Below are 26,704 nucleotides of genomic sequence, written 5' to 3'. Positions count from 1 at the left end.
GGGGAATATTTTATTTTTTTACTTGCTGTTTTTATATAAAGCCATCCAAAAGCATTATTCTCTGTGTGGTTTCCAACATAAAATGATAAACACCATTAGAAACACAATATCCTTAAAACACAGTAATTATTCCTATATAATAATTGGAATTATTGCAAATGGAATAATTGGACTGGAATTTGGGAGCAGGGAGTAAAGTTTATTTTTCATAGGCATAGAGACTGGGACGTTACTTACTAATGTAGCATTTCTTGAAATGTTAATTATTAAAATGTGTTCCGACGCTTCTATAAATAACACTGAAAAAAGAGATCAGTAATGCCAAATTCATCTAAGCAATAATGTTTTGTTTCTAGGCCAACTGGGTTCCCACACTGTATTCCAAATAACATATAAATTAGCAAAGATAATTATATGTGATATAAGGTAGCGTACAAAGGATATCGTTGCATTTCACATTTATGACTCAATTCACAAGACGGAGTTAGAAAGTTTGCACTCTTTCCCCTTTCATATTAAGGCAGCCAAAAAAATGCCCATCAAAATATGCAAGAACAACAGTGGTATATCATGAATGTAAAGGCTTTATTACTGGCAATTTAAAAACATAACCTCTGAATTTTCCACTTCTTTTGGAATTAAGGAGGTCTCAACTGCAAAGCACCACTTGACTAGGGATTCTATCAAAGTCCATTTTTAAACCGAAAACTGTTCAACTGAAAAAACAACTACAGCAGAATCCTTTTAACATTATCACCTGATGGGCATCTTATTGCCTTTTTCTTAAGACCCAAAAAGAAACAGGATGTTACACTGAGCAAGAATTTAAACACAGTAGAAACCATTCTATTACACAACTCTATCTTCTCTTAATATATTTAACATTTTCTGTGTTAATAGGAATACCTTTCCATCAGATGGCTGAGCACTATTTAAACCACATATGTGCTGCATCACACTAGCTGATACTAGTTGATTGTTGCAGAAGGCATAGTTATGGCTCAGTGCACCAGATTCATTTTTTGGGCCACTGTAGCATGATAACTGAACTATGGGCTAGTTTACTATGGTAAACTATACTTAACATTACAAGAATGAATCTAACCTTCTTGTTCCTCAAGAATGGCTACAAGAATGAGTTCAGAAACTTCTACTTCTGCTCCAGATTTTTAAGATAAACCATAACTTGCCCTATCATCTCTACCCAGACAAACTGTGGTTACTCTTAACCAAGGTAAGCTGAAATAAGGAAAGTGCAAGCCATAGTTTCTGAAGTTGCCTGGTGTCCACTAACACTAAGATTAACCACAGTTTAGGGTTTCAACAAAATGCTAAACTGTGGTTAATTTTTAAAGGGAATGGACACTTCCAATCTCCTCTTTACTGTCACACAACAGGAGAGGAGAGGAAGGAGGGGCGAGCATGAACCCAGCAGGAAGCTAAACCATTAGGACAAGAGATCACTTTGTACAAATTTCTATTTAAGGTGCCATAAAGAATGCACAATACTTTGGCCACCTCATGAGAAGAGAAGACTCCCTGGAAAAGACCCTGATGTTGGGAAAGATTGAGGGCACAAGGAGAAGGGGACGACAGAGGACGAGATGGTTGGACAGTGTTCTCGAAGCCACAAACATGAGTCTGACCAAACTACGGGAGGCAGTGGAAGACAGGAGTGCTTGGCGTGCTCTGGTCCATGGGGTCACGAAAAGTCGGACACGACTAAATGACTAAACAAAGAATGCACAGGGATTGTTTCAGAATCAGAGAAGCAAAGCAGTTTGTGAAACCAACTTATTAAATGAATATGAACCTTACATTTCACTGGAGTCAATGTTTCAGTAAACTCATGATTGAACTAAAAACTTAAACTCCTTAATAATCCAACCCCGAAAGACCCATCTGAGTACAGATGAAAAATCAATGTGGAACCTTGGTGCATACAGAAAAAATAACGATAGAACAAAACCAACAACTTACCCTTTGGGATAACTTTTATTGCAGATGTGGAAGGAGTTTCAGGGTTTCTGGTGCCTGCTGCTTCTGTGTGAAGAGTCTCTTGGTCCTCTTGAGAGCCACATGGGATCGCCTCCTGCTCCATTTTGATCTGTTTACTTTCCTTTTCAGATGGGTTTAAGTGCCTTCTACGGGCTGGAATGGTCTCTTTGACTATAAAGGTATCAGCAGATTGCTGTTCATGTTTTAAAACAAGACCATCCAAGGAACTCAAAATATGGACTTGGTCAGAAGCCTTCTTGGTAAGCAGCTTTGGAGAAGAAAGTGCTGTAGGATCTAAGACTGCCTGGAACAGCCGCTGTCTAGGAGTAAACACAGAACTATGTCAATGTATTACTATGCTATGTATTTTTGTGTTTTTATATTGTAAACCACCCTGTGATCCTCAGATGAAGGGCAGTATAGAAATTTAATAAATATAATAAGAAAAATAATAATTACTATTTATACCCCGCCCATCTGGCTGGGTTTCCCAAGCCACTCTGGGCAGCTTCCAATGGAAGGTTAAAAATACATTAAAACATCAGTCATTAAAAACCTCCCTAAACAGGGCTGCCTTCAGATGTCTTCTAAATGTCATATAGCTGTTTATTTCTTTGACATCTGATGGGAGGGCGTTCCACAGGGCGGGTGCCACTACCGAGAATGCCCTCTGTCTGGTTCCCTGCAACTTCGCTTCTCGCAGCGAGGGAACTGCCAGAAGGCCCTTGGCACTGGACCTCAGCGTCGGTGCTGAACAATGAGGGTGGAGACGCTCCTTCAGGTATACTGGGCCAAGGCCGTTTAGGGCTTTAAAGTTCAGCACCAACACATTGAATTGTGCTCGGAAACGTACTGGGAGGCAATGTAGTTTTTTCAAGACTGGTGTTATGTGGTCTCGGCAGCCGTTCCCAGTCACCAGTCTAGATTATTCTGGATTAATTGCAGTTTCCGGGTCACCTTCAAAGGTAGCCCCACGTAGAGCACATTGCAGTATTCCAAGAGGAAGATAACCAGAACATGCGCCACTCTTGTGATAATGATGATAATGAATAATGGTTCCTGGTGACACATATATGTTCATTCCAGCTATGTATTATCATCATCATCATTTTGTTTGTATGCTGCCTTTCCATGGTTGAAACTATGCTCAAGGCATCGCTTCTCGGCCTTTTGGCTAAGATCAAGTGTAGAAACTATGCTCAAGGCTGCTTACAACACAAGATTTAAATAATTACAAACATAACAGAAATCATAAATAATAAATAGAACACATCAAAAAGTACACAATCAAATGGAAACAATTTCCACGTAAATCGTAAGATCTAAAACTAAAGATACAACAATAATATCAATAACAGCAACAGCTCTCTCAACCCCCCCATAAACAATACTCCAGCCCAAGAATCTGTTCAACAGCCTCAGCTTTTGTAGCTGGAGTCAGTCAGCGCACCATTCTCCCAGGCCAGATGGGAAAAAGCCAGCAAGGCAGGGTGCATGTCTTCCATGGGTTCACAGCCAAGATGGTCTCATTTAAAACAACACAGATAAAAATTAAAAACAATTTAAAAGAGGAGCCCTCTCTACTAAGCAGCAGCTGCAGTCCTTGTGAAGTCTGTCAAGCCCCGCCCCAAACCAGGTGGAGAGAGGCAAGGGCAGGGCCCTTCAGGCCCACAGCAGGCAGTCCTGCATGTATATCACGCAGAAGAACCAAAAAGCAAAAATGTAACACAAAAAGATGACAAAAATATTGCTACTGAAGTTATAATACTCATTCTTTTGATAACTTCAATAAGCTAAGTGGTGACATCTAGTGGTTATATATTGGGTGCAACCATACCACATAATTAGACCCAAGAGGCTGGCTAGCTATTTATTTATTTATTTATTTATTTATTTATTTATTTATTTATTTATTTATTTATTTATTTATTTTTACCCACCCTTCACTAGAAAGTCCTAGGATAGGTCACAACAATGTGAATAATGGAACACCATGGGTTCACTATAACATCTGGAAACAAGTAGGTTGGCATATTTTAGATTCAGGTAGGTAGCCGCGTTGGTCTGATGCAGTCGAAATAAATAAAAAAAATTGTCCAGTAGCACCTTAGAGACCAACTAAGTTTGGTCTGGGTATAAGCTTTCGTGTGCATGCACATTTCTTAAGATACACATACAGTGGTACCTCAGGTTACATACGCTTCAGGTTACAGATGCTTCAGGTTACAGACTCTGCTAACCCAGAAATAGTACCTCGGGTTAAGAACTTTGCTTCAGGATGAGAACAGAAATCACGCGGCGGTGGAATGGTGGCAGCGGGAGGCCCCATTAGCTAAAGTGGTGTCTCAGGTTAAGAACAGTTTCAGGTTAAGAATGGACCTCCAGAACGAATTAAGTTCTTAACTCGAGGTACCACTGTAATTTATATAATTTTAGACTTAGCACACGTAAAAGAAGAGATGGGCACAGCAGACGTCAAACTTAAGAGGACTGGGGAAAGACTCCTACCTCCTATATTTATCTTTGGAGGTCTGAAAATCACTTCTGGCCACTTCTCAAGATTCCTTAGATGAATCCTAACCCTTGCTTTCACTTTGTGTCAATTTGATCCAATGAGTTTTCAGGGGCAGTCACACCACACAATGGCCAAAGGGGGCAACGGAAGAAAGCAGTCGATAAATACGCACAGGTTTGCCCAACCGTTTAATATTTCTCAATCTAAAATGATAAGGCTCCTGGGACTCCCCATAGCAAAAGACCATGCACTTCACATGATAACGAAACAAAGCAGGCAATTAATCAATCATGAACGGCATACATAATTGCTGGAAAACAACAGTGGGAGAGTGGTGTGGTGCCATGCTCTGTTCAGGGGCTCCCCGGACATCTGGTTCCCCATGGGGAACAAGAGGCTGGACTAAATTGTTCTTTGGTCTGATCCGTTAATCATGCGCATTTATTTGATTGATTGATTGATTGATTGATTGAATATATACCACCCTATACCCAGAGTTCTCAGGGCGGTTCACATAAAAATATCACAGTGTGTAAAATAAATATAAAAGCAATAACCCAATAATAGCCCCCCTCCAAAAAAGAGCCACATTTTAAAAGGGTATGGGATGTTGATCAGGTCAACCAAAGGCCTGGTTAAAAAGGAACATTTTTGCCTGGCGCCTACATGAATTTCAGTGGGTCTACTCTGAGTAGGACTAGTATTGAACTAATCAGAATAGGAAAGATCTCTACACATCAGAGCAATACTTTCTGTACTGAGAAATGAAAACTGACCTAGTACTGGCTGCAGCTCTACATAAATGTCACTAAATAAATAAAGAAATAAAGAAAGAAATAAATAAATAAATAAATAAATAAATAAAATTGCTTGTATAAGCTTGCAAGAAGAACCCCGCCATACCTCTTTTTGATATGTACTGCATAAACCTATTTACCACTCTTATCAAGTAACGGTTCTCCACCAGGACAGTCTGGAATATGGGCACTTTGAAATTGCATTTCACATCTCAATTCCTTGAAAATGTCACCCTGCTAATAAATCCCGGTCTCTGCTTTCAGGCAGGAAGGCTCTGTTTGTTTGTTTTCATGTGAGCTGAAATTTATTCAAAAAGGTTTGGGTCAGTAGCCTTCAGTCCTAGATGAAGGACAGACATCCCTATGATTCGGATATATTACAAAGCAGCCCAGTAAAACCACTCCAATCCCCTTGTTTCGGGGGGAGGGGGTTTCTCACTGACCTTAACGCCAACTTACCACAATTACCACCAGGTCAGTATTCTACTGAAATAAAATTATATTTATTCACATAAACCCAGAAACTGGGAGGGAAAGAGAAAATAATTTATATGGTTTGGATCCAGAAAATTACTAATGTAAGACGTTTCGGTGAAGGTGAATTATACCTCTTCCTCACCTGGCAGTCTCCTGAAGCCCTCCAAATGCTTCTCTCAAAAGTCAGGCAACCCTTCTGAATGGGCCACAGTGGTGGGATAAGGGAGCAACTGCTGAAAAGTGAGCTGAGGCCCCGCCAAAATTCTACTATAATATTTTTTCCCCAGTTTTTTTTAGAACTTTCAACCAAACAGCCACCAAACCCACCTTTGAAAGGAGGAAGGGAAAAGCTACGCCTTTCACAAACCTACCAGAATAGAAATCCAAAAATTTTCACAGCTGCGCAGTAAAAGCCACATTTTTCAATGATCAATTGAAGTTGGGAACATTTCTTTTAACCTTAAAACACAAACCAGCCGAACGGTTTCACCATAATTATTTCTTTATTACCTCATAAAATATACAATGGTTCCTCTATAAACTCCATCCCAGGCCTGTGTGTGTTTGAATATTATGGACGCCATTAATCTTCTTAGATAAGAGACGAAATAGAACTATTAATACACAATAGACTGCTTTTAGCAGCGCATACTCTTTCCTTTGAATTCTAGAACTTATTTTTATGTTTTATTTACTGGACATTAAAACGTGTCCTGGGTACACAAATCTAAGGAGAGTGGGAGATGCATGTTTCTGGGGAAAGTTTACAGCAATTAAATGGTTGAGACCAGGCTTTGTACAGAATGAAGATGTCAAAGAGACTAGAAGGCCAAGATAGGCCACAAGAAGCCACTATTCTGCTCTGGGTCTACCACATATACCTCGCCAACACTGTAGGAATCAAAGAAGGCGGCAACACCAAAAGTCTCTATGTGTAGCTGGTTTACAGCAGAGGAAGCCAAAGCAATGTTCTGCTTTGTTGTGGACTCCAGCTCACATCATCCCTCACCAGCAGCCAAGCTGGCTGAGGCTGATGGGAGTGGTAGTCCACCACATGTGGAGGGAACCGCACTGCTGTATAAGAACAAAAAGTAACCTCTCACTGATGACAAATGTATTTGCTGCCAACAACAGACCACGGATAAATTATGCTACTTCAAAATGGGTTGCTTGTCTTTTTGTAGCTTCTTGCATGAAGTTATCAGGGGAAGAGCCTTCAGACGCTGAAGGCAAAAGAAGTTGTCTTTTATGTTATGAACCACCCTACGATCAATGGATGAAGGGCGGTATAAAATCTTAATAAATAATAAATATAGTGGAACCTCGGTCGCCGAACATAATCCGTTCCGCAAGACCTTTTGACTTCCGAAACGTTTGACAACCGAGGCATAATTGCCGGTCAGCAAGTTCCATTGAGAAAAATGGAGAAACACACCTCGGAAGCTGTTGTACTTCTGAGGCACGTTCAAAAATGGAAGCATTCACTTCTGGGTTGCTGGCGTTTGAAAGCCAAAACGTTCAACTTCTGAAGCATTCAACAACCGAGGTTCCACTGTAGTAATCATCATTCAGTGCTATTTTTATAGAAAAAGAGGTGCGGGGACTCACCATGAACGCCTCCCTTATTCTCTTATAATGCCAAAGGCGCCCACCTGAGAAGTGCCAGAACTGAGTTCCAGTGGGGGAAATTCCTGATAATCATTAGAACTGTAGAGCTTGAAGGGTTCTCAAAGTCACAGAACCCAACTGCCATCTTCACACACCCAGAGACATACACGAATGCCAGATAAAGGGTCCTCCACAAGTCCCTACAGATCTTATCCCACCACCAGGCTGATGACTCAACTGAGTAATAAAAACTTCCTATCACTAGTCAACTTCTTCCAGAAGAAACATTGACTCCTGTCCTTGTAGCGGTCCACTGTCAATTTTCCCCATGCCATGCAAAAAAGAAATAGCAGTACCATTTTCACACACAGAAACATCAGTGCCTAGCATAGTTATTCCCATGACTGCAGTACCTAAGAAGTGCTTTTTCAATTATAGAAAATCTGAGTTGTGTAGAGTCACAGTCACACTATTGTTTCCCCTTGTGATCACACCACTGCAGCTGCTCAGATGTAGGCGACTCTCTGGAGATGTGACTTCAGTCTTACGAACTTGAAGAAATCACGCTAAGCCCAACCACTAAACATAATGAACAAAAACACGATGAACTCTCTTAGCCCTTTAGTACAGTTTGCTAAACTCAGCACCAGAGTTCAACACTTTGGCAGCTTCTAATGTCTCAAAGGAAGAAGAAAAAGGAAACAAAGACTGTAAAAGAGCAAGGGAGAAACTATTTGTGGTCGCAAAGGACAAAGGACACATAATTAGGACACAAGGACCTAATGTCTTCCTATCTGCCTCAAGATACTAAATCATACCAACATTTCCATAAAACCAAGTGAGACTTATTTTTTATAACTAATTTGTGGTACCCAACATTAACACGTAGAATAGAAAAGTGTGACCAATCCTGAGACTACAGGCTTTTTTGTGGTGTATTACCGTATTTTTTGCACCATAACACTCACTTTTTTCCTCCTAGAAAGTAAGGGGGAATGTCTGTGCGTGTTATGGAGCGAATGCCTACGGATGGCGGGGAGATCTGCTGCAGTCGTGAGCAGAGGATCCATGGTTCCCCTTCCTTCCCTCCTCCGTGGCTTGCTTTGAAACAGCAAAGCGGGAGAAGACACGCTGAGTGGGGAGGAGAGAGGGACAGAGAGCCTGCTTGCTTTAAAGGAGCAAAGCGGGAGAGGAGAGGAGCCGCTTACACGGGTCACCCCAAATTCACCAGCAGATCACATAGCATGTCCATGGCTACAGCTTGCACCAAAAAAATCACACACCCACTGTTGCCTGGGGCTGCAGTGGTGCAAAAACGTGGTTACAAAGCATGGATCCACATGGATCCTCAGGATTTTTGCATTGGGCTACCCCAAACTCACCGTCAGATCACATGTCTGTGGTCACAGCATGAACCACAAAAATCATACATCCACTGTTTCGTCTAGAATTTTTTTTTCTTGTTTTCCTCCTCTAAAAACTATGTGCGTGTTATGGTCGGGTGCGTGTTATAGAGCGAAAAATACGGTAATTGTACATCAGGTTAGCCAAGGACACTGTGCTGAGCATCGATTGATTTCATCTGCATTGGTAAGCTGGTAGCCCTTTGGGCCACAGAGGAATAGATTGTTCACCCTCCCTGATTTATAAGATATGTTCAGATCCATTAAGGAAATCAGAAGTAGTTAAGGATTACAGCCTAGGATCAGAATGGGTAGAAGCAGCACAACTTGTTCTTTGGAATACTGCAAGAAAACAATAAAGGTGCCGGTAAATCTGCCCCTAAGACAATTTAGACACAAAGCAGAAACTAAAATATTTATGTTGTGGGATTTAAAACAATCATTTCCAGAATATCAATAGTTCTTAAGAAACAGAGGCACCTGGGAATCAAACACTATTTATATGATAGATATAGGTGCCACGTTAAAGTCAAGCTTCTTTTTGCTTCCTGTAATTTGTTCTAAATATACAATCCATAAATGCAAAAAGAAAGGAGAAGTAAAGAGAAGCACGCTTTATAAATATGTACCAAATTTCAGCTTTGCCAGTAGCCTGCAAGTGTCTCAACCATTTTGACATCACTGTAGCCCTACTTGGGTGTTCCACCTACTCGCATGCAAATAAATACGCTAGAGGAAGTGGTGGTGAACTACTGAGCCATGCCCCATTTGCTGCGTCATCGTCATTCCACTAAGAAATGTACTGTTTTCTAATATATTGAAATTAGGTTGGCTACTCTAAACAGCTATTTTTAATTTTATTTTATTTTATTTTATTTATTTATTTTATACACTGCCCTCATCCAAGGATCACAGGGTGGTTTGCAACAACGAATACAAATATGCTTAACATAAGGTAAAGGTAAAGGTACCCCTGCCCGTCCGGGCCAGTCTTGACAGACTCTAGAGTTGTGCGCTCATCTCACTCAAGAGGCCGGGGGCCAGCGCTGTCCGGAGACACTTCCAGGTCACGTGGCCAGCATGACATTGCTGCTCTGGCGAGCCAGAGCCGCACACGGAAACGCCGTTTACCTTCCCGCTAGTAAGCGGTCCCTATTTATCTACTTGCACCCGGGGGTGCTTTCGAACTGCTAGGTTGGCAGGCGCTGGGATCGAGCAACGGGAGCGCACCCCGCCGCGGGGATTCGAACCGCCGACCTTTCGATCGGCAAGCCCTAGGCGCTGAGGCTTTTACCCACAGCGCCACCCGTGTAACATAGTAACAAACAAAAACAGTAACATCCCATTCCCTCTTTGAAAGGCCACAGATTGTTTAAGCCAAAGGCCTGAGAGAAATGTTTTTGCTGGGCACCTAAATAAATGTAACTAAGGAGTCAGGTGGAGAGCATTCCACAAAGGGAAGCCACTACAGAAAAATCCCATTCTTGTGTTGGGACCCTCTGGATCTCTCGTGGAGAGGGCACACAAAAAGGGCCTCAGAAGGGCCATATGGGCTGGTACATTTGGGGAGAGGCAGCCCTTGAGGTATTTGAATTGGGCCCAAAAACTAACTGGCAGCCTGTGAAGTTGGGCCAATTTTGGCGTTATGTGCTCAAACCGTGTTGCCCTGGTAAGCAACCTGGCTGCTGAATTCTCACCAGCTGAGTTTCCGTACTGTCTTCAGAGGCAGCCCCATGTATTGTAGCAATCTAACCCAACAAACCAAAGCTGATGAAAGGCACTCCACACCACCAACACCATCTGAGCCTCGAGCAACAACATAGGATCCAGAACTACCTCCAAGCCACGTACCCGCTCCCATCAGGAGCAGGGAACCTCCCATTCATCTGGTCTAGGGAGACTAACAGTATCTTATCTGGCTTGAGCTTCAGTTTGCTGGCTCTCATTCAGTCCATTACCAAGGCAAGACAATAGTCCAGCACATCCACTGCCACACCTGCAGATGTAAAGGAGAAGCTGCGTGTCACTTCATGTCAACAGCCCGAGCCATTCAGAGGCTCCAGAGGTCAGCCAGGGCTTTGACAAGAGTGCCAGTTATATCAGCCAGAAAAAAAACCCAGAGCCATCTTGGGCTCCAACAGCCTCTTAGGGCGGAGCATCTGAATAGATTTGTTGACTCTGCAGAGGGAAAATGGTGCTGAAAGCCTAAATCTCAACAGAAAGTCATCTGACCAAGACAAGGGACTGATATCAATATCCCCCACTTTCAGATCACAGTACTCCCACACCGTTGAGAAAGTAAGGTCCAGACTGTGGCCTGCCACATACACTGGACTGGTGACATGCTGGGACAGCGCCATGATCATCATAGCAGCCACGAAGTCCTGAGCCACCCCAGAGCCAGTCGCCTCAGCATGGATGTTGAAGTCCTCCCAAACCAGTTGTCAGTGAGTCCTCAACACTACCTCCGAGATGAGCTCTGTCAGCTCAGGCAGGGAGAATGCTGGGCAGCAAGGAGGACAGTAAACCAACAGAATCCCTAATCTGTTCCGGTTGCCCAATGCCAGGAACACACAATCTAGATCCTCCCTCCTCCCAAATGGACAGAGTTCCTGGAAAGGGAGGAAGGGAGAGGGAGGGAAAGGGAGAATATGTCTATAGACCACAGCAATTCCCCTTTCCCAACCCTCAAGTCTGTCCTGATGCTGCACCAAGCAGCAGGTGGGCACAGCTGGGTGAGAGCAACTCCACCCTGCTCACCCCCTCAAGTCTCAGTGATATCGACCAGATCGGCCTCCTCATCCACAATCAGATCATAAATGAGGGAGGTCTTATTCAGAGCCAATCTGGCATTCATCAGCAGCTGCAGACCCAACGGCTGGCTGATACGACAACCACAATACCCCAGGCTGAAGCATCTAATTTATAGGCCTCTTGTACATGATGTCAGAGCTTGTATGTAAATATAATATACAGTACGTGCTTTATATTTTTCCTTATGGCAGTTTCAATTCCTGACAAGATTCCTAGAGTTTACACGAAGACCCTTTGCAGCAGGGGTTGTCAACCTGGTCCCTACTGTCCACTAGTGGGGGTTTCAGGATTCTAGGTGGGCAGTAGGGGGTTCTATGGCACAAGCTGAATCCTCCTTCCATCGAGCACTGGTGGGCAGTAAGGAAATTTTACCATCAAGAAAGATGCATTAGTGGGCGGTAGGTATAAAAAATTGACTACCCCTGCTTTACAGAATTGAAACAAACACTGTACAAACCCCAACCCCCCCCCAAAAAAAAAAACAAAGCTGGCATCTTCAAGCAATACTTGCAGTCTCCTATGAATAACCAGACAGCAACATTGAAAATTATTTAGCACAATAACAAGTTTCAGCATTGCTTTCCTAAGGAATATACCCAGTGGAAGAAGCAAAGAAGAAGACAATCCAACCATGAAATAGAGAAGAGGTTTCAGTGATACAGCAAGTAAAAAAAAAAACACAACACCTTCAGGGAAATACTTTAATTCCCACAATTTTCATATTTTGTGGCATCTGTCCAATTCATTTAACAGCTGGGTTGCTGCTGCTGCTGTTTTTTTATTCCTCAAGTTTGAGTAGAGACCACAAGCCTCGAGGGGTTATTTCTTCTTTGAGCTCCTTTGTAAGAATTTGGGGAGGGGTATTTCTGCCATTATCAGATGCCAAGGTGAAGTGAAAGAGGGACAGAATGAGTGAGTGTTTTAAGGGTTGCCGTTCGCTTCTGGCTGGGACACCATCCACCACCAGCAAGCGGGACATGATGGCTTAGCCCATTGGTAGGCAAACTAAGGCCTGGGGGCCGGATCTGGCCCAATCACCTTCTAAATCCAGCCCGCGGACGGTCCGGGAATCAGCGTATTTTTACATGAGTAGAATGTGTCCTTTTATTTAAAATACATCTCTGGGTTATTTGTGGGGCATAGGAATTCATTCATTATTTTTTTCAAAATATAGTCCGGCCTCCCACAAGGTCTAAGGGATAGTGGACCAGCCCCCTGCTGAAAAAGTCTGCAGACCCCTGGCTTAGCCCCAAGGGAATGCAGCCATTGCGAGAAAAGACATTTCCCATCCTGGTTTAACAGTTATACCCACCACCACCCCGGACAATAAGTCCTCTGCTGATCTCTGTTTTAACCCAGAGCCCTCAATACTCAAGAAAGATAGCTGTGTAGGATCAAGCAAGTTCAAAATAAAAAGAACAAGTACCTTACCTGGGCAATGCTATTACAGTAATAAACTTCTACATGTTGAAAATTCAGGAACATTCCAAAGTTTCTGAACTAGTGTTCCAGAGGACAACAGTGTTAGGATATTTCCGTTCCACCTTAAAAGGGAGCAGGATGTTTGTATAACAGCCTGCGCATTTCCTGTCTCACAGGATGTCTGTTCCTTTCGTTTTTCTGCTGTTTTGCCTGAGCAGTCGGAGCAGACGGTCATGTCTTCTTTGTTCTGACCAATGCCAAATAAACTGTAAATATGCTCTCATGCTGTGCAACTTTTGCTGTGTGAATTCTGCTGAAAGAGTGTGCACAAGTCCAATAATGTGGCTATCTTTTCTTGAGGCTTCGTGCCGCTGATTGCTGATACTGCGTGACTACGGGAGGTCGATGGATCGTCCAGCAACGAGCTTGGGGCTCAGATGGACTTTATCTCCCTGGCAGTATCCCAACAAACAGATCAACCTATGTTATCATATGACAACTTTTTCAGTGTTGTTTTGTTTTTTTAAAGTGTGACTTATTGCTCTGACGTTCCTTCTTGCCCTTCCACTGGCATGTGGGAACGCCAGTAAGACTTTAAAGCAAAATATAAGTAATAATAATAATAATAATAATAATAATAATAATATGGATAGTGGCTTCTCTCATCTTTTCAGGTGTCACTAAAAAGTCTTCATTTCATGGTTGGCTGTCCTCTGTTTCCTCCACAAGCTACAACTTGTCATACCAAAACTAACCCTTAACATTCAAAGATCCGAGATATCTCAAGAAGAGTTAGTGAAAAGAATCAAAGTATGCTGCCTCCTAGAAAGTGGAGACTTGTTACATGACTTCATTTAATATATATAAATAAGTGTTAGGTGTTCAAAAAAGAGGGAAATCCCAGAGCTGAAAAGCCCAAAGGAAAAGCGAAAGCATGTTTTTTTAAAGTAACGAGAGACAGTGATGGCACTAAAAACCAACACAGAGTAGGCCACAGAGCAGAGATCGAGAAACGTGGCCCTCGTATTGGTGTTGGACTCCAACTCCTATCAGCCCGTCAGCACAGACAATGTTCAGGGATGATGGGAGTTGTAGTCCAGCAAGTTACCTCACCTCTGCCATAAAAGCTGTCAAGTCAAGCAAGAAAATATTCTGAGCTGCAACTCCTTTTGAGTGATATAAGCATTCTTCAGGGTCAGATCCTTGGTGGTGGGAGTATGGAAATGGCAATCTTATTATCACATGGTATGAGCCACATTTCAAAGAAAAACCTCCTTTAAAAAAACAAAAAAACAACATAATATATGTAGGAATTGCTCCATTTCATTGCATTCTCTTGGCAAGGCGCTTATTTGATGAAAGATTCCACACACACCAAGATATTCCCTTGAAGAAGGGCTGGGTAGCCAAAAACAAGTCGGAACTCAGGATTTTTTTCTTGAATCAATACATTTTCTACAACCTTGCCTACTTTTTTTAAACACAATTTGCTCCACACAGAAAGGTTAGAAGTTTAGCGGAACCCCTGAGGTACAGAACTCTGAGTCATCCAAGTAAAGAAATTACACTGGGGGAGCAAAAAGGCAAAGCAGTCGATAGTAACACAGTTCAGACACCCAAACGGCAGGAAATATCCAATTATTAACAGCTTCTGGTTAAGAAAAGCAATTCTTGTTGTAATTTACAATGGAATCAACAGCCATTCTCTTACAGAGTGCTCGCTGCCACACATTTTTTTATTTTTTTAAATTACCTAACAGTCCCTTTTCAGCAAGTAGTAGTCTTGCCAGTTGTCTTATGTAGGTTTCATTGTCATTCTCGTGCATCCATCTTCTTGAATGACTCCCAAAACAACTCCTGTGTTCCCTAGTCTTCCTTGGAAAGACTCAAATATTGCCATTATTGACTATGATATTTATTGATGCCATTATTGCTACTCATTAGAATCAGAACATGGTGGTCACAATGAAGCACTGTCACAAAAAATGACTGGTATAGGGAGGGTGCTGACCACCATACTATATGCTGAGGGTTCACTTCCTCTCTTGAGCCCTACCCTGAAAAAAACTACCCTCAGGAGATGACTTTGAAGGCAGTGATGCTCATGTAAACGAAGTGCGTTCCAGGTCAGCCCTAGTTTATATTCCTTTCAAAGCCAACAGGGTGCCTGACGCCTATCAAGTGCAAGAGAAGAAAGTTGAAACCACTTCACAATTTTATCTCGCTCCTTGCCAAGTGATGTCTCCTGCTTGATTTCCTGTCAGGAAACACATTTATTTGTGGCTTTCGCTTTCCTTAACTCTCTGCCATTTGGCAGGCCATTAACCTGGAGGAATTGATGTTCTGAATATTAAATTGCTATTAGGAAAGCAATGAGCACCACGTTCTCCCAATCATTTGTTTATTACTTTTAAAAAATAACTTGGGAGGGGACAATGAGAAAGATCGAACGATTTACCTCCTAGTGGTGCAGCAATAGCGTGATTCTATGTTGAGATTCCTGCATTGCAGGGGGTTGGACTAGATTACCCTTGGGGGCCTTCGCAACTCTACAATTCTGTGATATGTGCCTTGTATTGTCTACCTGACTAGCGGTAGCTTTGGGCTCTCAGACAAAGGTCTTTCATGAATGGAGATGCTGAGGGTTGAATTTGGGACTGTCTGAACACAACGCATGTATTTTACCATCTGGCCTAACCCCACCACTCCCCCCCTTCCGGTCTTTGGTTGCTCTGAACAGCTTCTAACCACTGTGGTACTGTAGGAATTATACATGAATGTGTCATCCAAAGTTCCATACAGTGGTGCCTCGCAAGACGAAATTAATCCGTTCAGCGAGTCTCTTCATCTTGCGGTTTTTTCGTCTTGCGAAACACGGCTATTAGCGGCTTAGCGGCTATTAACGGCTTAGCAGCTTTAAGAAAAAGGAAACAAACTCGCAAGAACTCGCAAGACGTTTCGTCTTGCAAAGCAAGCCCATAGGGAAAATCGTCTAGCGAAGCGATGCAAAAACCGAAAAACCCTTTCGTCTTGCATGTTTTTCGTTTTGCGAGGCATTCGTCTTGCGGGGCACCACTGTATATGTATGTATGAGTGAAAGGTTTCAAGAATATAGGAGTATCTACTATGGCCACTGACCAAATTAGAAGTTGGTCAATATCAGAATCATCACAGGTCTAGATTTTTAACTTCAGCATAACCTGTATTTCCAAAAGGAAATTGAGTCACATCCGCATTCTCACTCTGAAATTTACAAAATTATGTGGGGTACCTTGCATAATCGAAGGTTTTTACCAGTTCATCTAATATCCGGTTATTTTTCAGGTCAGGTTCTGTAGCTGCCTAGAAAAGAACAAAGGGGGTGCTAATTCGCTCATACATTTCCAGTATCTCAAATCATCTGCACAAAAATTGCTATGTTGAAAGCAAAACATAAAAACCAAGTATGCATCCTTTTTCCTTAAAACATCTAAGCTGCTAGGGAAATCACCTCTTTTACCAAAAAAATCTGAGAAATGTTTTATAAATGTAAGTTTCTTTTATCAAATTATAAAAAGCTATTACTGGCAAACTAATAAACTCTTAACTCCAATTGCCAGAAATTCACTGTTTTATTATGGCTGCAACGGCTTTTTGTAAGGCAAAAGGATATATACTGAAGATGCTAATATTAAGGCACATTCAGGGGTTGGAGGAGAAATTAGAGAGAGAACTTAAAAAGGATAAAACTTCAATTAATGGTGGAACAAACAGATACAGATAACACAAAGGTTTGCGGCATATAAATTATTCTTTTTATAAAAACTGCCTGATATTTATCTTTCTTCTGCTTTTAGTTGCCTTGTATGGTGCCAAGCTGATACATACTGTGTTCCATTGAAATAAAACTAATTGTTTGATGTAGATGATACAAAGGCAAAAACAAGTTATTTGCTCCAGACATATTTACAAAGCAGTCTTCAAAACCAACACCAGGCGTCAGGGGAGACAGGAAGCTGAGACTTCCAACTTTCCATTCTTTGTAGTCCAATTCATACCTTCAGGAGGAGGGAACAAGAGGCAAACATACTTTCCCGGTGCTTATCAAAACCTCTGCTTCAGTTTTTAGTGAAACTTATCATTTTAAGAAGCCTACTAAAGTCCAACAAGCTTGAAGCGACAACTAATCCCAATATGGTTTAGGGTAAATATGGCTCCCTGCTATTTACTTTTCCAACAATGGATTTACAGCCAACATGCTGTGCATATATAATACAGACTTCATTTGCTACTTAGGAAACATTACTCCCAGATTTGCTACAGTTCCTCAATGCTGAGCACCATCTCATGAGCCATAAAGGTTTGGGTACACTTCAGTTATTAGCTCGCATTCAATTTTAATTTATAATAAATTTTATTGAGCAGTCACAAGAGAGATTTATGGTGGGATGCATCAATTAAAAGCACACAGAATGCTACAACTGTGAGCCAGAGGCTAGATTAGAGCATATGACTAGGAACCTAGGAGGTCTGGATGGCCAGAAACTCAGTGGTAGGCCTTGAAAACTTTGCTTCACAGCCGCAGAAACCCATGGAAGATTTTGGGCGGGTCATTCTCAGCCTCAATTGCCCCCCTCTGAAATGGGTCTTACCTTATATGGCTGGTGAGAGCAATTCTAGGCTAAAGTATACGTTTTGCAAATTTTTAAATGTTGTATAAATAAGTAACAGTAAAACGGCCAGTGTTCAAAACTCCCATTGTTTTAGGTGCATTTTGCCACAGGGAATTTCATTAGCGCGAGCAGTTCCAGAGCTCTGGGCGCAGTACAGCGCCTAAGATTTCAGATTAAAACTGCACAGTGGAAGAAAAGGAAGACCTTTTTCTGCCTCCCCACTTCCAGCTACTCTCTGAAGGCTGGAGAAGAGACCCTCTTAAGAATATTAGGGGGGTTAATTATGAAAAATGAACATAATATTTTAGCTGCAGTTTTCAGCTTTGTATTCTTGTTATAAAAAAGCACACCTAAACATTCCATTGTTGCGCCTATACCCTCGGTTTAAGGTGCCATTTAGCTCCTAGCTTTCATATCTCAGTTTTTAACCCTGAAAAAAGCAAACCTATGTCTGTTCTGGGTGAAGTCATTTGCACCTCAAGGAAATCCCGTAAGATCTCAGTAATTTAACTGCATGCACATTGTGCTCTACAAATACTTACAAGTGGCAGCAGACTATGCTGGAAAGAAAGTTAAGCATTTACCATACGTTGTGCTACTGACTTGCTCACCATCCAAGTCATACATCGAACAAGGGGGGCAGGTTGTTCCATTTAAGATCCCAAAATGCCTAAATCGGGCACTGATTGAACTAGAAACATTTTCCAATACCTCCAAGTGTTCTCAGTTTGTAGAACTGTAGAGCATTTGCTTCAACAGAAACAGTAGGACAGGAAATGACACTTACCACACAACATGTAGGGCATTGAGTTTTGTAGGACAGGGACTTGCGAATGCAGAGAGAACAATCTGGAGGAAAAACAAACACAACATAATTAGAACACCAGGCTACTTGGCAGCGCTAGAAGTGCTGCAGTTTGATTTTCAGTTGGCAGAACTTGGAGTGTAAATTTCATAATTGGTTTCAATTTCCCTCAGCGTATTAACTTTGTGCTCATCGTTTTAATGGTGAAAAACATTTATCAGAAGAGCAACCTCACAAAGTAGAGGAAACTATATGATGCAACCTTGCAAGTAGGATGAAACACATTCATAGTTCATAACATACATCTGATGGGCCATAATGGACCACATGCAAACAGGAAATGCTACGCCATACTTTGGTCCTGCCAGCTACTTCCTAAGATAAACAAACCATACATTTCAGAACATCCCTGTACAGGTGAACACCTTGGAGTAAATGTACACCAGTTCTTTCTACACAGAAGTCTAACTACAGCCAAGACGTGTGGATTTAAAAAAAAATTAAAAACATATTCAATTAAAAAAATATTCGATTAAAAACGTATTCGATTAAAAAAAATTAAATAAATACAGGGTGCTCTGCTAGTGCAATCATTAGCCCTAGTGAGAACAAAATTACCTTTGGGTTGGGTTAGATAACCCTCGGGGTCTCTTCCAACTCTAGGATTCCAACAAATGCTGTTCTAAAGGTTTCGTGGATTGTTAGGTTAGTTGACATTCCCTTGTGTTTTTGAAGGTAAAGATCCAGCAACCCATGTTGGCATGGAAACCTTTTGCATCAGGCACCCATGGTCAATGGTAGCATAAGCTTAGGTTTTTTCTTCAGTTTAGCACATGAAACTCATCCCTGTCCTTTAAGTTAGACAGTCAGAAGCCTATGGCAGAAAAACTTAAATAGCCTACCTTCTGTCACAAATATCAATACTTGGTTTTGGAAAAACCATCTTTCTTTCAGCCAGATCCTAGACAGTGTTTTAGGCAACCCCTCCTTTTAGGAAACAAAACCTTTAAGTTCTTGTCCTCAAGGGACAACATTATTTAATCCAACCATTTGGAATCAACAAATTTATATATATGCTTCTTAATCCAAATTACAGTATGTTCAAATCAGCTTACAAGAACAGTAAATATATAGCCCCAACCAGTAAATGAATGATATAGTTATACTAGCAAGCTAACAAATATTACAATTAGAGCTACCCTGAATGTATGAAAAACTTTTCTTTCACAAGAATTAAAATATCCACATTCAACTGAACAATTTTTCACTAATGAATCCAAATCACAAAGGGATCTGCAGCAGAAAAGGCTTTTAAGCATCAAAAGGTTACATTTTAAACCAATTAATTTCCATCACAGAAGCAGCATTAAAATAAGGCTGGGGAAACTGGAAGTTTGTTCATCTTTATCAACGTAAGAGCAGCAAAAAACAAGCTCACAGGAAAATCCAATACCAAGGAAGTTCACCAGTTCTGACAAACAATAACTGGAGAGCCCATCTCTCAGCTGGGCAACCTTGTATCCAAGCTCTCATCTAGGGCATCATCAAGGCTTAAGGGATCCTCCATCATGAGCTCCTCCTCGTCTCATCAGAGAGCCCATAAACCTTTACTACCAATAATTCTTCCCATAACAAATTGAGTGGGGCTTCTCTCTAGGCAACAGGAGGCTATGTAACTGGAATCAGTCAGTTCCCACCCTCCAGGCCATGATTAGATGAGACAATCAAAGAAGCAGCAACCAGGTCTTGCAGAACTCACATCAAACCACCATACCACATTAAGATGTGTTTTGAATAAGTGACAAATTCCTTGTTCACTATAGCACTGGTGTTGACGCAAGTTTAAAATTAGTAACTAATCCATTTACATCACCTTTTATGATGAATACTAAGAAGCACTGGAGCCATTAACAAAGTTCCTGTTCAACGTCTACCCTGTCAATCAATTAAGTAGTCGACACAATTAATGATACATAATTCAAAATGCCATATATGAAAATCCATACTGGAAGGGAAGCTTTGGAGCTGCATGAATATGGATCAGCTTAATTGGTCTGTCTGGCAATCCCTTGAGCACCAAGACATTTTAGAACGTGAAAGGACTGGTTGATGTTATGTTCAATATTAATGTCCCGGAGGAGCTGGAACACACTTAGAGATAAACACTGAAGCTGAACCAAAAGAACAGTCTTCAGCACTACACCTCATTTATATTTGCGGTGACATGGCAGTAGATCTCTGTCTGAAGAACTGTACCTACAAAACTAATTACAGGACTCAACTGAATCGCCAAGTCAGAAGAGCCAGCTACTGTCCAGCCCAGTCTCAGGAATATCCAACTACATTAAACACCAGAGAAAGGAAAAACAGGACAAGGGACCCCAAGCTGTTCAGCACAGTCAGAACTATACCACAATGCCAGCAATGTTTTGATAAAATCTTAGCTATAGCCTTTTTTATTATTTTTACAAAGGTGGATGAAGCTCTCTAAACGATATGATCTTCACAGTGCCACTATACAGATCTATGGCATATTCAGAATGTTGTCTACAGTTGCAGTCATCCCATCTCAAAAAGGGTTTCATAAGAGCAGCAGCAGCTGCAGGAAACTACAGCTGAAAAGAACATGAGTGAATATTTTTCCTGCAAAGAAATACTAAAGAGGCAGAAACTTCTTTGTTCAGAGAAACACATCTAGGAAACCTAACAGAAGCTCATAAGGTGATGAAAATAGAGTAAACGGCTACATTTTCTCACACTATGCTAGCTTTCAGGATCAGTTGTTTACTGAATGAAGGGTGCTCCCAGGTGGAAGTTTATTGTGGAATTGGTGTTAATAATGCACAGAAGGGTCTTTTTTTGCACTGTCCACAAGACATTGCCATCATCAAAATGCCAGCGTATCATTTTTTCTTTTTACAAAAAAAACCCCACACATTTAAGTTTCTATCTTACCACAGAAAATCTGGAAAATAAACTTGTCATGTATCTGCAGTCACTTGTGATGGGGAAGCACATTAGCACAATTGTTAGGTAAGTAGCTTGTGGCACATATGATGATATTTTTGTGGCTGGTCCTTATTGACACACCCCTACCTCCATTTGCTCCTAGCATGAGAATAACCAAACCATTTTGTTTCTGGCTGCTCACAATGCTAAAGGAAAAACACTTATTTCCTCTGATAGATGCATGCAGAAGGCATGCTGGTTTTCAAAGGAGTGAGTCACTCAAGATCTCTGCAAAGTAAATGTGAGCGATTACCTTGGAAACTAATCAGAGTACCTACAGCAGGCTTTAAAATAATAATGTACAAGGTCTTGTACAAGACCTGTTGATCACTCTTGTGCAAGCCTTGTACATTAGGTAAATAAAGCTCTTGACATCAGTACTGCAAGATTAACAACAAATAGAAATGACCATTTTGCATATCCCTCCACCCACAAACCTTCATTTTGCTCACTGAGAAACATGATAGCTAAGGTTGGTAATGTTCACTTCTGCACACTTCCTGAAGAACTGGGTTTTTTAAAAAGGTGTTCATGCAAAGCTCCAAAAAGATCTACATGCAAACCGAGAACATAAAAAGGTAGTGCAGAAGACAGAAGCGGAGTAATTGAGGGGAGGGGCTGAAAAAACACAGCTGAATACTGCAGGTCAGCTAACCATGGCATATGGTCAATAGCATGCAAATCTCATGTTTTAAAAGGTAAATCCACTTCTGATAAACATCAAACAAAAGTAGAAAAAGGGAAGTCATGATTGCAAGCAAACAGGCTAATCCAGAAGACCTAAGGTGGGAAAAACATACGGCTATTTCCAAGTCACTTTGAGTATCTAATAATTTGATTGTATCATACTACTGTAATTAATGATACAACTATTCTAAAATCAATTAAAATAAGACCGGACCACAAATAGTTTTGTTTAGCAGCCCCACACATCTTTTTTGCTCCATAAATAGTTTAGACCCTTATATTTCTAGTGTTTGCTGTGATAGAAAGCTGCCTTAAACAGAGTCAGACCATTGGTCCATCTAGCAGAGTACTATCTACTCTCAATGGCAGTAGCTCTCCAGGATTTCAGACATGGTTCTCTCCCAGTCCAACCTGGAGATTCCAGAAATTGAACCATGGAACTTTTGCATACATAACAGATGCTCTGAGCTAGGACTGCTTCCGTACCATCTTCATTATGACAGCCATATATGACTTTCATGTCTTCCATAGGCCCAGGGCAAGTGCTAAGTTTTGTGGTGAAGGACCTTGAAAACAAATGAGAACTTACAACCTGACCATCCATGAGAACTCATACTGAGAGAATGGCCTCTGCCTCCCTCTCTCCATCCCCAAATGCACTACTGCCTTTGACAGCTGTCTGCACCTCCTCCTGGCATTCATGTTTTTACATATGGAAGAGTTTTTAATATTTTTTAATTATTATAATTGTCTTTTATATATGAAATTGGGTATTTTTAAAAAATTCTGAAGTCACTTCAAGATACTTTATGGGCAGTGACTCATATATGGAATTATACAAATAAAAAAATAAAATAAGCATATCCCAAACTTTAGAGTCCTGGACCTTAGCTATGGTCCAATGGCCATATCACTAAGCACACTTATTCAGAAATAAGTGCTACTTGCTTCCAAGTAAATATGCTTAGGATCAAGTTAGAGGTCAGGTCAGCACCACCAGGTTGTATTGTACTGGTTGCCTTGCACTCAGGGCACTGTAGCATAATAGGTTGCAGGCAACCAAGAACCTCCTATTTAAGTGGCAAGAGCCACTTATGACGAGCATAACAGAACTATAATGAAACCTGGTGAATCAACAAGTCTGCCATCAATTTCTGTAAATTACAGACTCCCAATACCACCCTACCCTAAAGATTTAAATTTCTAGTTTATGTATGTTAGCACTGACATATTGGATTTAAAAAATTCAAAAATAACTAAGCACTGATATAAAACAATAAATTAACAGGAAACAAAAATGAAATAAATAACTTGTATACAGTACTTACAATTATGTGAACACTGAGGAATGATCATTGCAATATTGAAGTAGTCAAAGCATATTCCACAACGCAACAAGTTATCCACTTCCTGAAATGGGATTTTATAAGTTTGTTTATAAAGATCTGGCAAAATGAACAGTTCAGATTGCATTTGAAAAGTAAAGTTTCTCATTTGGAGAAACTATTTACTGAGAAAGAATAGCTGGATAAAATTACCGCCACAATTACATGTTAGAGGCAACATAATAACTTACTGACAAAATATAATCATTATGATTCATTGTGCTTAAAATTGTTTAAGTTGGTATTCAGCTAAGTTTTACTCAGAGTAGTCCTACTGAAATTAATGAACATGACCAAGTTATGTCCTTTAGTTTCAGTAGGCGTACACAGATGAAAACTTAGTTGACCACCCTAAGTACAAACTTCAAAAATAAAAGCAGGCGCTGCCCACAAGCTTACAAGCAGCATTCAAAAAAATTCTAAATCAGTATTTTGACAATACTTTTAGCCTAATAAACATATTGCCCCAATGTCATGGCTATCTTTGTTTATTATTTGATTTCTGCTCTCTAATGGTAGAAACACCCACAGGCGGTTTATCAGGGGCGAAGCCTGAAACCATTTTAATCCTTTTTGAGAAATGATACCAAGTTACCCTGTGTAAACAGACACAGATCTTCCCCCCCCCGACACATTATTTTTAAAACAATGTAGATGTGGCAACCACCTTTTCCACATTTATCATGGCAGATGAACAAAACACACTAAAAGAAAGCGCATGCATACAATGATTCACACAGACATACAGAGACACAAGTGAGGTGCAAGTCTCCTTTGTGACAGCTTCAGTACAGTTTTATAGAGCTTCAGGGTGAAGCTAAATTCTTTAAAAGGGCAAAGAATTCAATGTCACAAATGTTCCAGGTGCGTTAGCGTATCAGCTTGCCTGACGAAACAATCCTCGCTCCCCCTGCATGCTGTTCTGGGGGTTCATCCAACACTCAGAGGGATGGGGGGAGCCCTGTTTCAGAGGTGCAAGTGTAAGGTGAATCCTGCCCAGTGTAGGAAAAAATGCAACTATTTATCAGCCACCTCTAGACCTGGAAGTTTAGTAAAAGAAGAAGCCTGAATTTATGAGAAAGTTGCATTTAGTTGCAGGTCCCACTTGCAGTTAATATTAACAGCTGCATCTAGCACCATTTTCAGGTTTAGACTTCATCGTTAAGAGCACTTTATCAATGTGGGTAGCAAATACATAGGCTATATATAGGTGTGCATGCACACCTGCATATATCACCACCCGCCAAGCAGGGCCAGATTTAGGTTTGATGAGGCCCTAGGCTACTTAAAGTATTGGGGCCCTTTATATGTCCAGCTGTCCTTTGTTTTTTGTGCTGAATATATGCTATATGGTAATTTATGGACCTAATAGATATCTAAAGCCATTACTTACATCATAGGAGCCTGCACAACACAAGACACTGTTGCTGTATGTAGGTTTTATTTTATTTGCTTTTTATCTTATATTTTGGAAATGTACATCCAGGTTTTTTTCCTTTACATTTTTTGGGGGCCCTAAACTATAGCTTGTTTGGTTTATACAATCCGGCATAACTACCCAAGAGCGGCAGAGGATTTGAGGACCTCAGACAGCAACCTTTCAAGAGAGATGCCTTTTAAAGTGGAACCTTTAAGTGTGGCCCCTCTGCCGCTGCCCCTGAGAAGCTTCGCCTCCAAGGCGAGCCTTTCGAGAAGCGACCCGGAGGCCCCAGCTTCCAAAGGAACCTGGATTTTGCTCCACCCACGGGGCTGCTCCACCCACGGCTCTTCCGTGGCAGGCACTCCGCACATGCTCAGAAGCGCTCTTGGGCATTTCTTGCCTCGCTTGCCATAGGGATAAGGGCCCCTCCGGCCTCGCAGGCAGGATCTTCCCCGCCGCTTGCCGGCCCCTTACTTACTTTCAGCGCCTGGAGAGGCTGAGGCCACGGAGACTCAGCCGCCGGGACAGACATGATTCCCCCGCCGGTGCCTGAACTCCGCCCTCCTCGCCTCCCAAACTCCGAATCACCCGCGCTCTCCGCCTTCCGGAGCGCGAGGGACGCCACGCACTCGTATCCGGCGCCGAGGCTCATGGGTAATGTAGTTTCTTAAAGTAGTGGAGGGGGCAAATCGCGCTCCGTGCTAATTCCCTTGCAGCGGGGCAGAAGCAGCAAGGTCCCGGTAGCGGTTATGGAAGGGAGGGCAATTGACTCCGCCTACTACGCCGCTGTTCGCTAGTGGAGCAGGCAGGCTGATGATGAGAGTGTTTGGGGAATGAATTTCCTGCCAGGTCAGCCTGCAGCCACCTGGTTTCCCACCTGGAAGAGATGTGGGGACTCAAGAGTCTTGTATTCAAGGGCTTACTGTACATAGACGTGTGTATGCTCATAATAATAATAATAATAATAATAAATAATATATTTATTTATACCCCAGCCACTCTACAGTCATACCTTGGGTTACAGATGCTTCAGGTTGTGCGTTTTCGGGTTGTGCACTGCGCCAAACCCGGAAGTACCTGAACAGGTTACTTCCGGGTTTCGGCGCTCGCACATGCGCAGAAACACTAAATCGTACTTTGCGCATGCGCCGAAGCTCCGAATCGCAACCCGCGCGTGCGCAGACGCGGCACTGCAGGTTGCGAACGTGCCTCCCACACGGATCATGTTCGCAACCCAAGCATCCACTGTATTGATAGTAAGGGAACGGAGGTGGCGTCCAGTTCTGTTTGATTTCCTGTTGGAAACATAGGAATCTGCCTTGTGAAAAGCTAGAGCCGTGGTTATTCCCAAACTTTTTCGGGCCATCCCTCCGCCTTGGTTCTGTAAACTCATTCCCAGTAGTCCCCCACCCCCACCCCAAACCTACCTACAAAAGAAGTATTATCCAGAATAGCGGTTTGCGTGACCCACTTGGGAAGATAATAGCAACACAACTCAAAGCATCGCCAATTTATTTGCACATTTATTCCAAATCCAAATAAAACTAGTTAGCTTCATTAAATCAACAAAACTGATGAACGTGATCCAGAGATACCAGCTTTACAAAGACTTTTATATAAGGTTACAATATTTTTTTCAGTCAATCCAGGGACACTTTTCAACTTCCTATTAAATAGATGGATTTTGTCAGGGGACTGATTTGTAAATCCGG

The 26,704-nt window shown here is 41.7% G+C and overlaps 1 protein-coding gene and 1 pseudogene across 1 annotated transcript in view; one reads left to right on the top strand and one right to left on the bottom strand.

Moving 5' to 3' along the window:
• The window catches only part of RAD18 (RAD18 E3 ubiquitin protein ligase), a 105,659-nt gene extending 80,063 nt beyond the window's left edge, over nucleotides 1-25,596 (bottom strand). The window contains exons 1-5 of the mRNA XM_053378110.1: nucleotides 25,471-25,596; nucleotides 23,516-23,597; nucleotides 18,474-18,535; nucleotides 16,306-16,376; nucleotides 1,981-2,318 (exon numbers count right to left, since the gene is read on the bottom strand). Coding sequence (XP_053234085.1) covers nucleotides 1,981-2,318; nucleotides 16,306-16,376; nucleotides 18,474-18,535; nucleotides 23,516-23,597; nucleotides 25,471-25,524 — 607 coding nt within the window. The 5' untranslated portion in view covers nucleotides 25,525-25,596. The remainder of the gene's footprint in view (nucleotides 1-1,980; nucleotides 2,319-16,305; nucleotides 16,377-18,473; nucleotides 18,536-23,515; nucleotides 23,598-25,470) is intronic.
• LOC128409670 (uncharacterized) lies at nucleotides 3,153-3,252 on the top strand (annotated as a pseudogene).
• Nucleotides 25,597-26,704: the final 1,108 nt, after the last annotated feature.

The sequence above is a fragment of the Podarcis raffonei genome, chromosome 2, assembly GCF_027172205.1.
Source record: "Podarcis raffonei isolate rPodRaf1 chromosome 2, rPodRaf1.pri, whole genome shotgun sequence".
Classification (NCBI taxonomy): domain Eukaryota; kingdom Metazoa; phylum Chordata; class Lepidosauria; order Squamata; family Lacertidae; genus Podarcis; species Podarcis raffonei.
The sequence above is the reverse complement of the archived record's forward strand: the minus strand, read 5'-3'. Positions and strand labels throughout refer to the sequence as shown.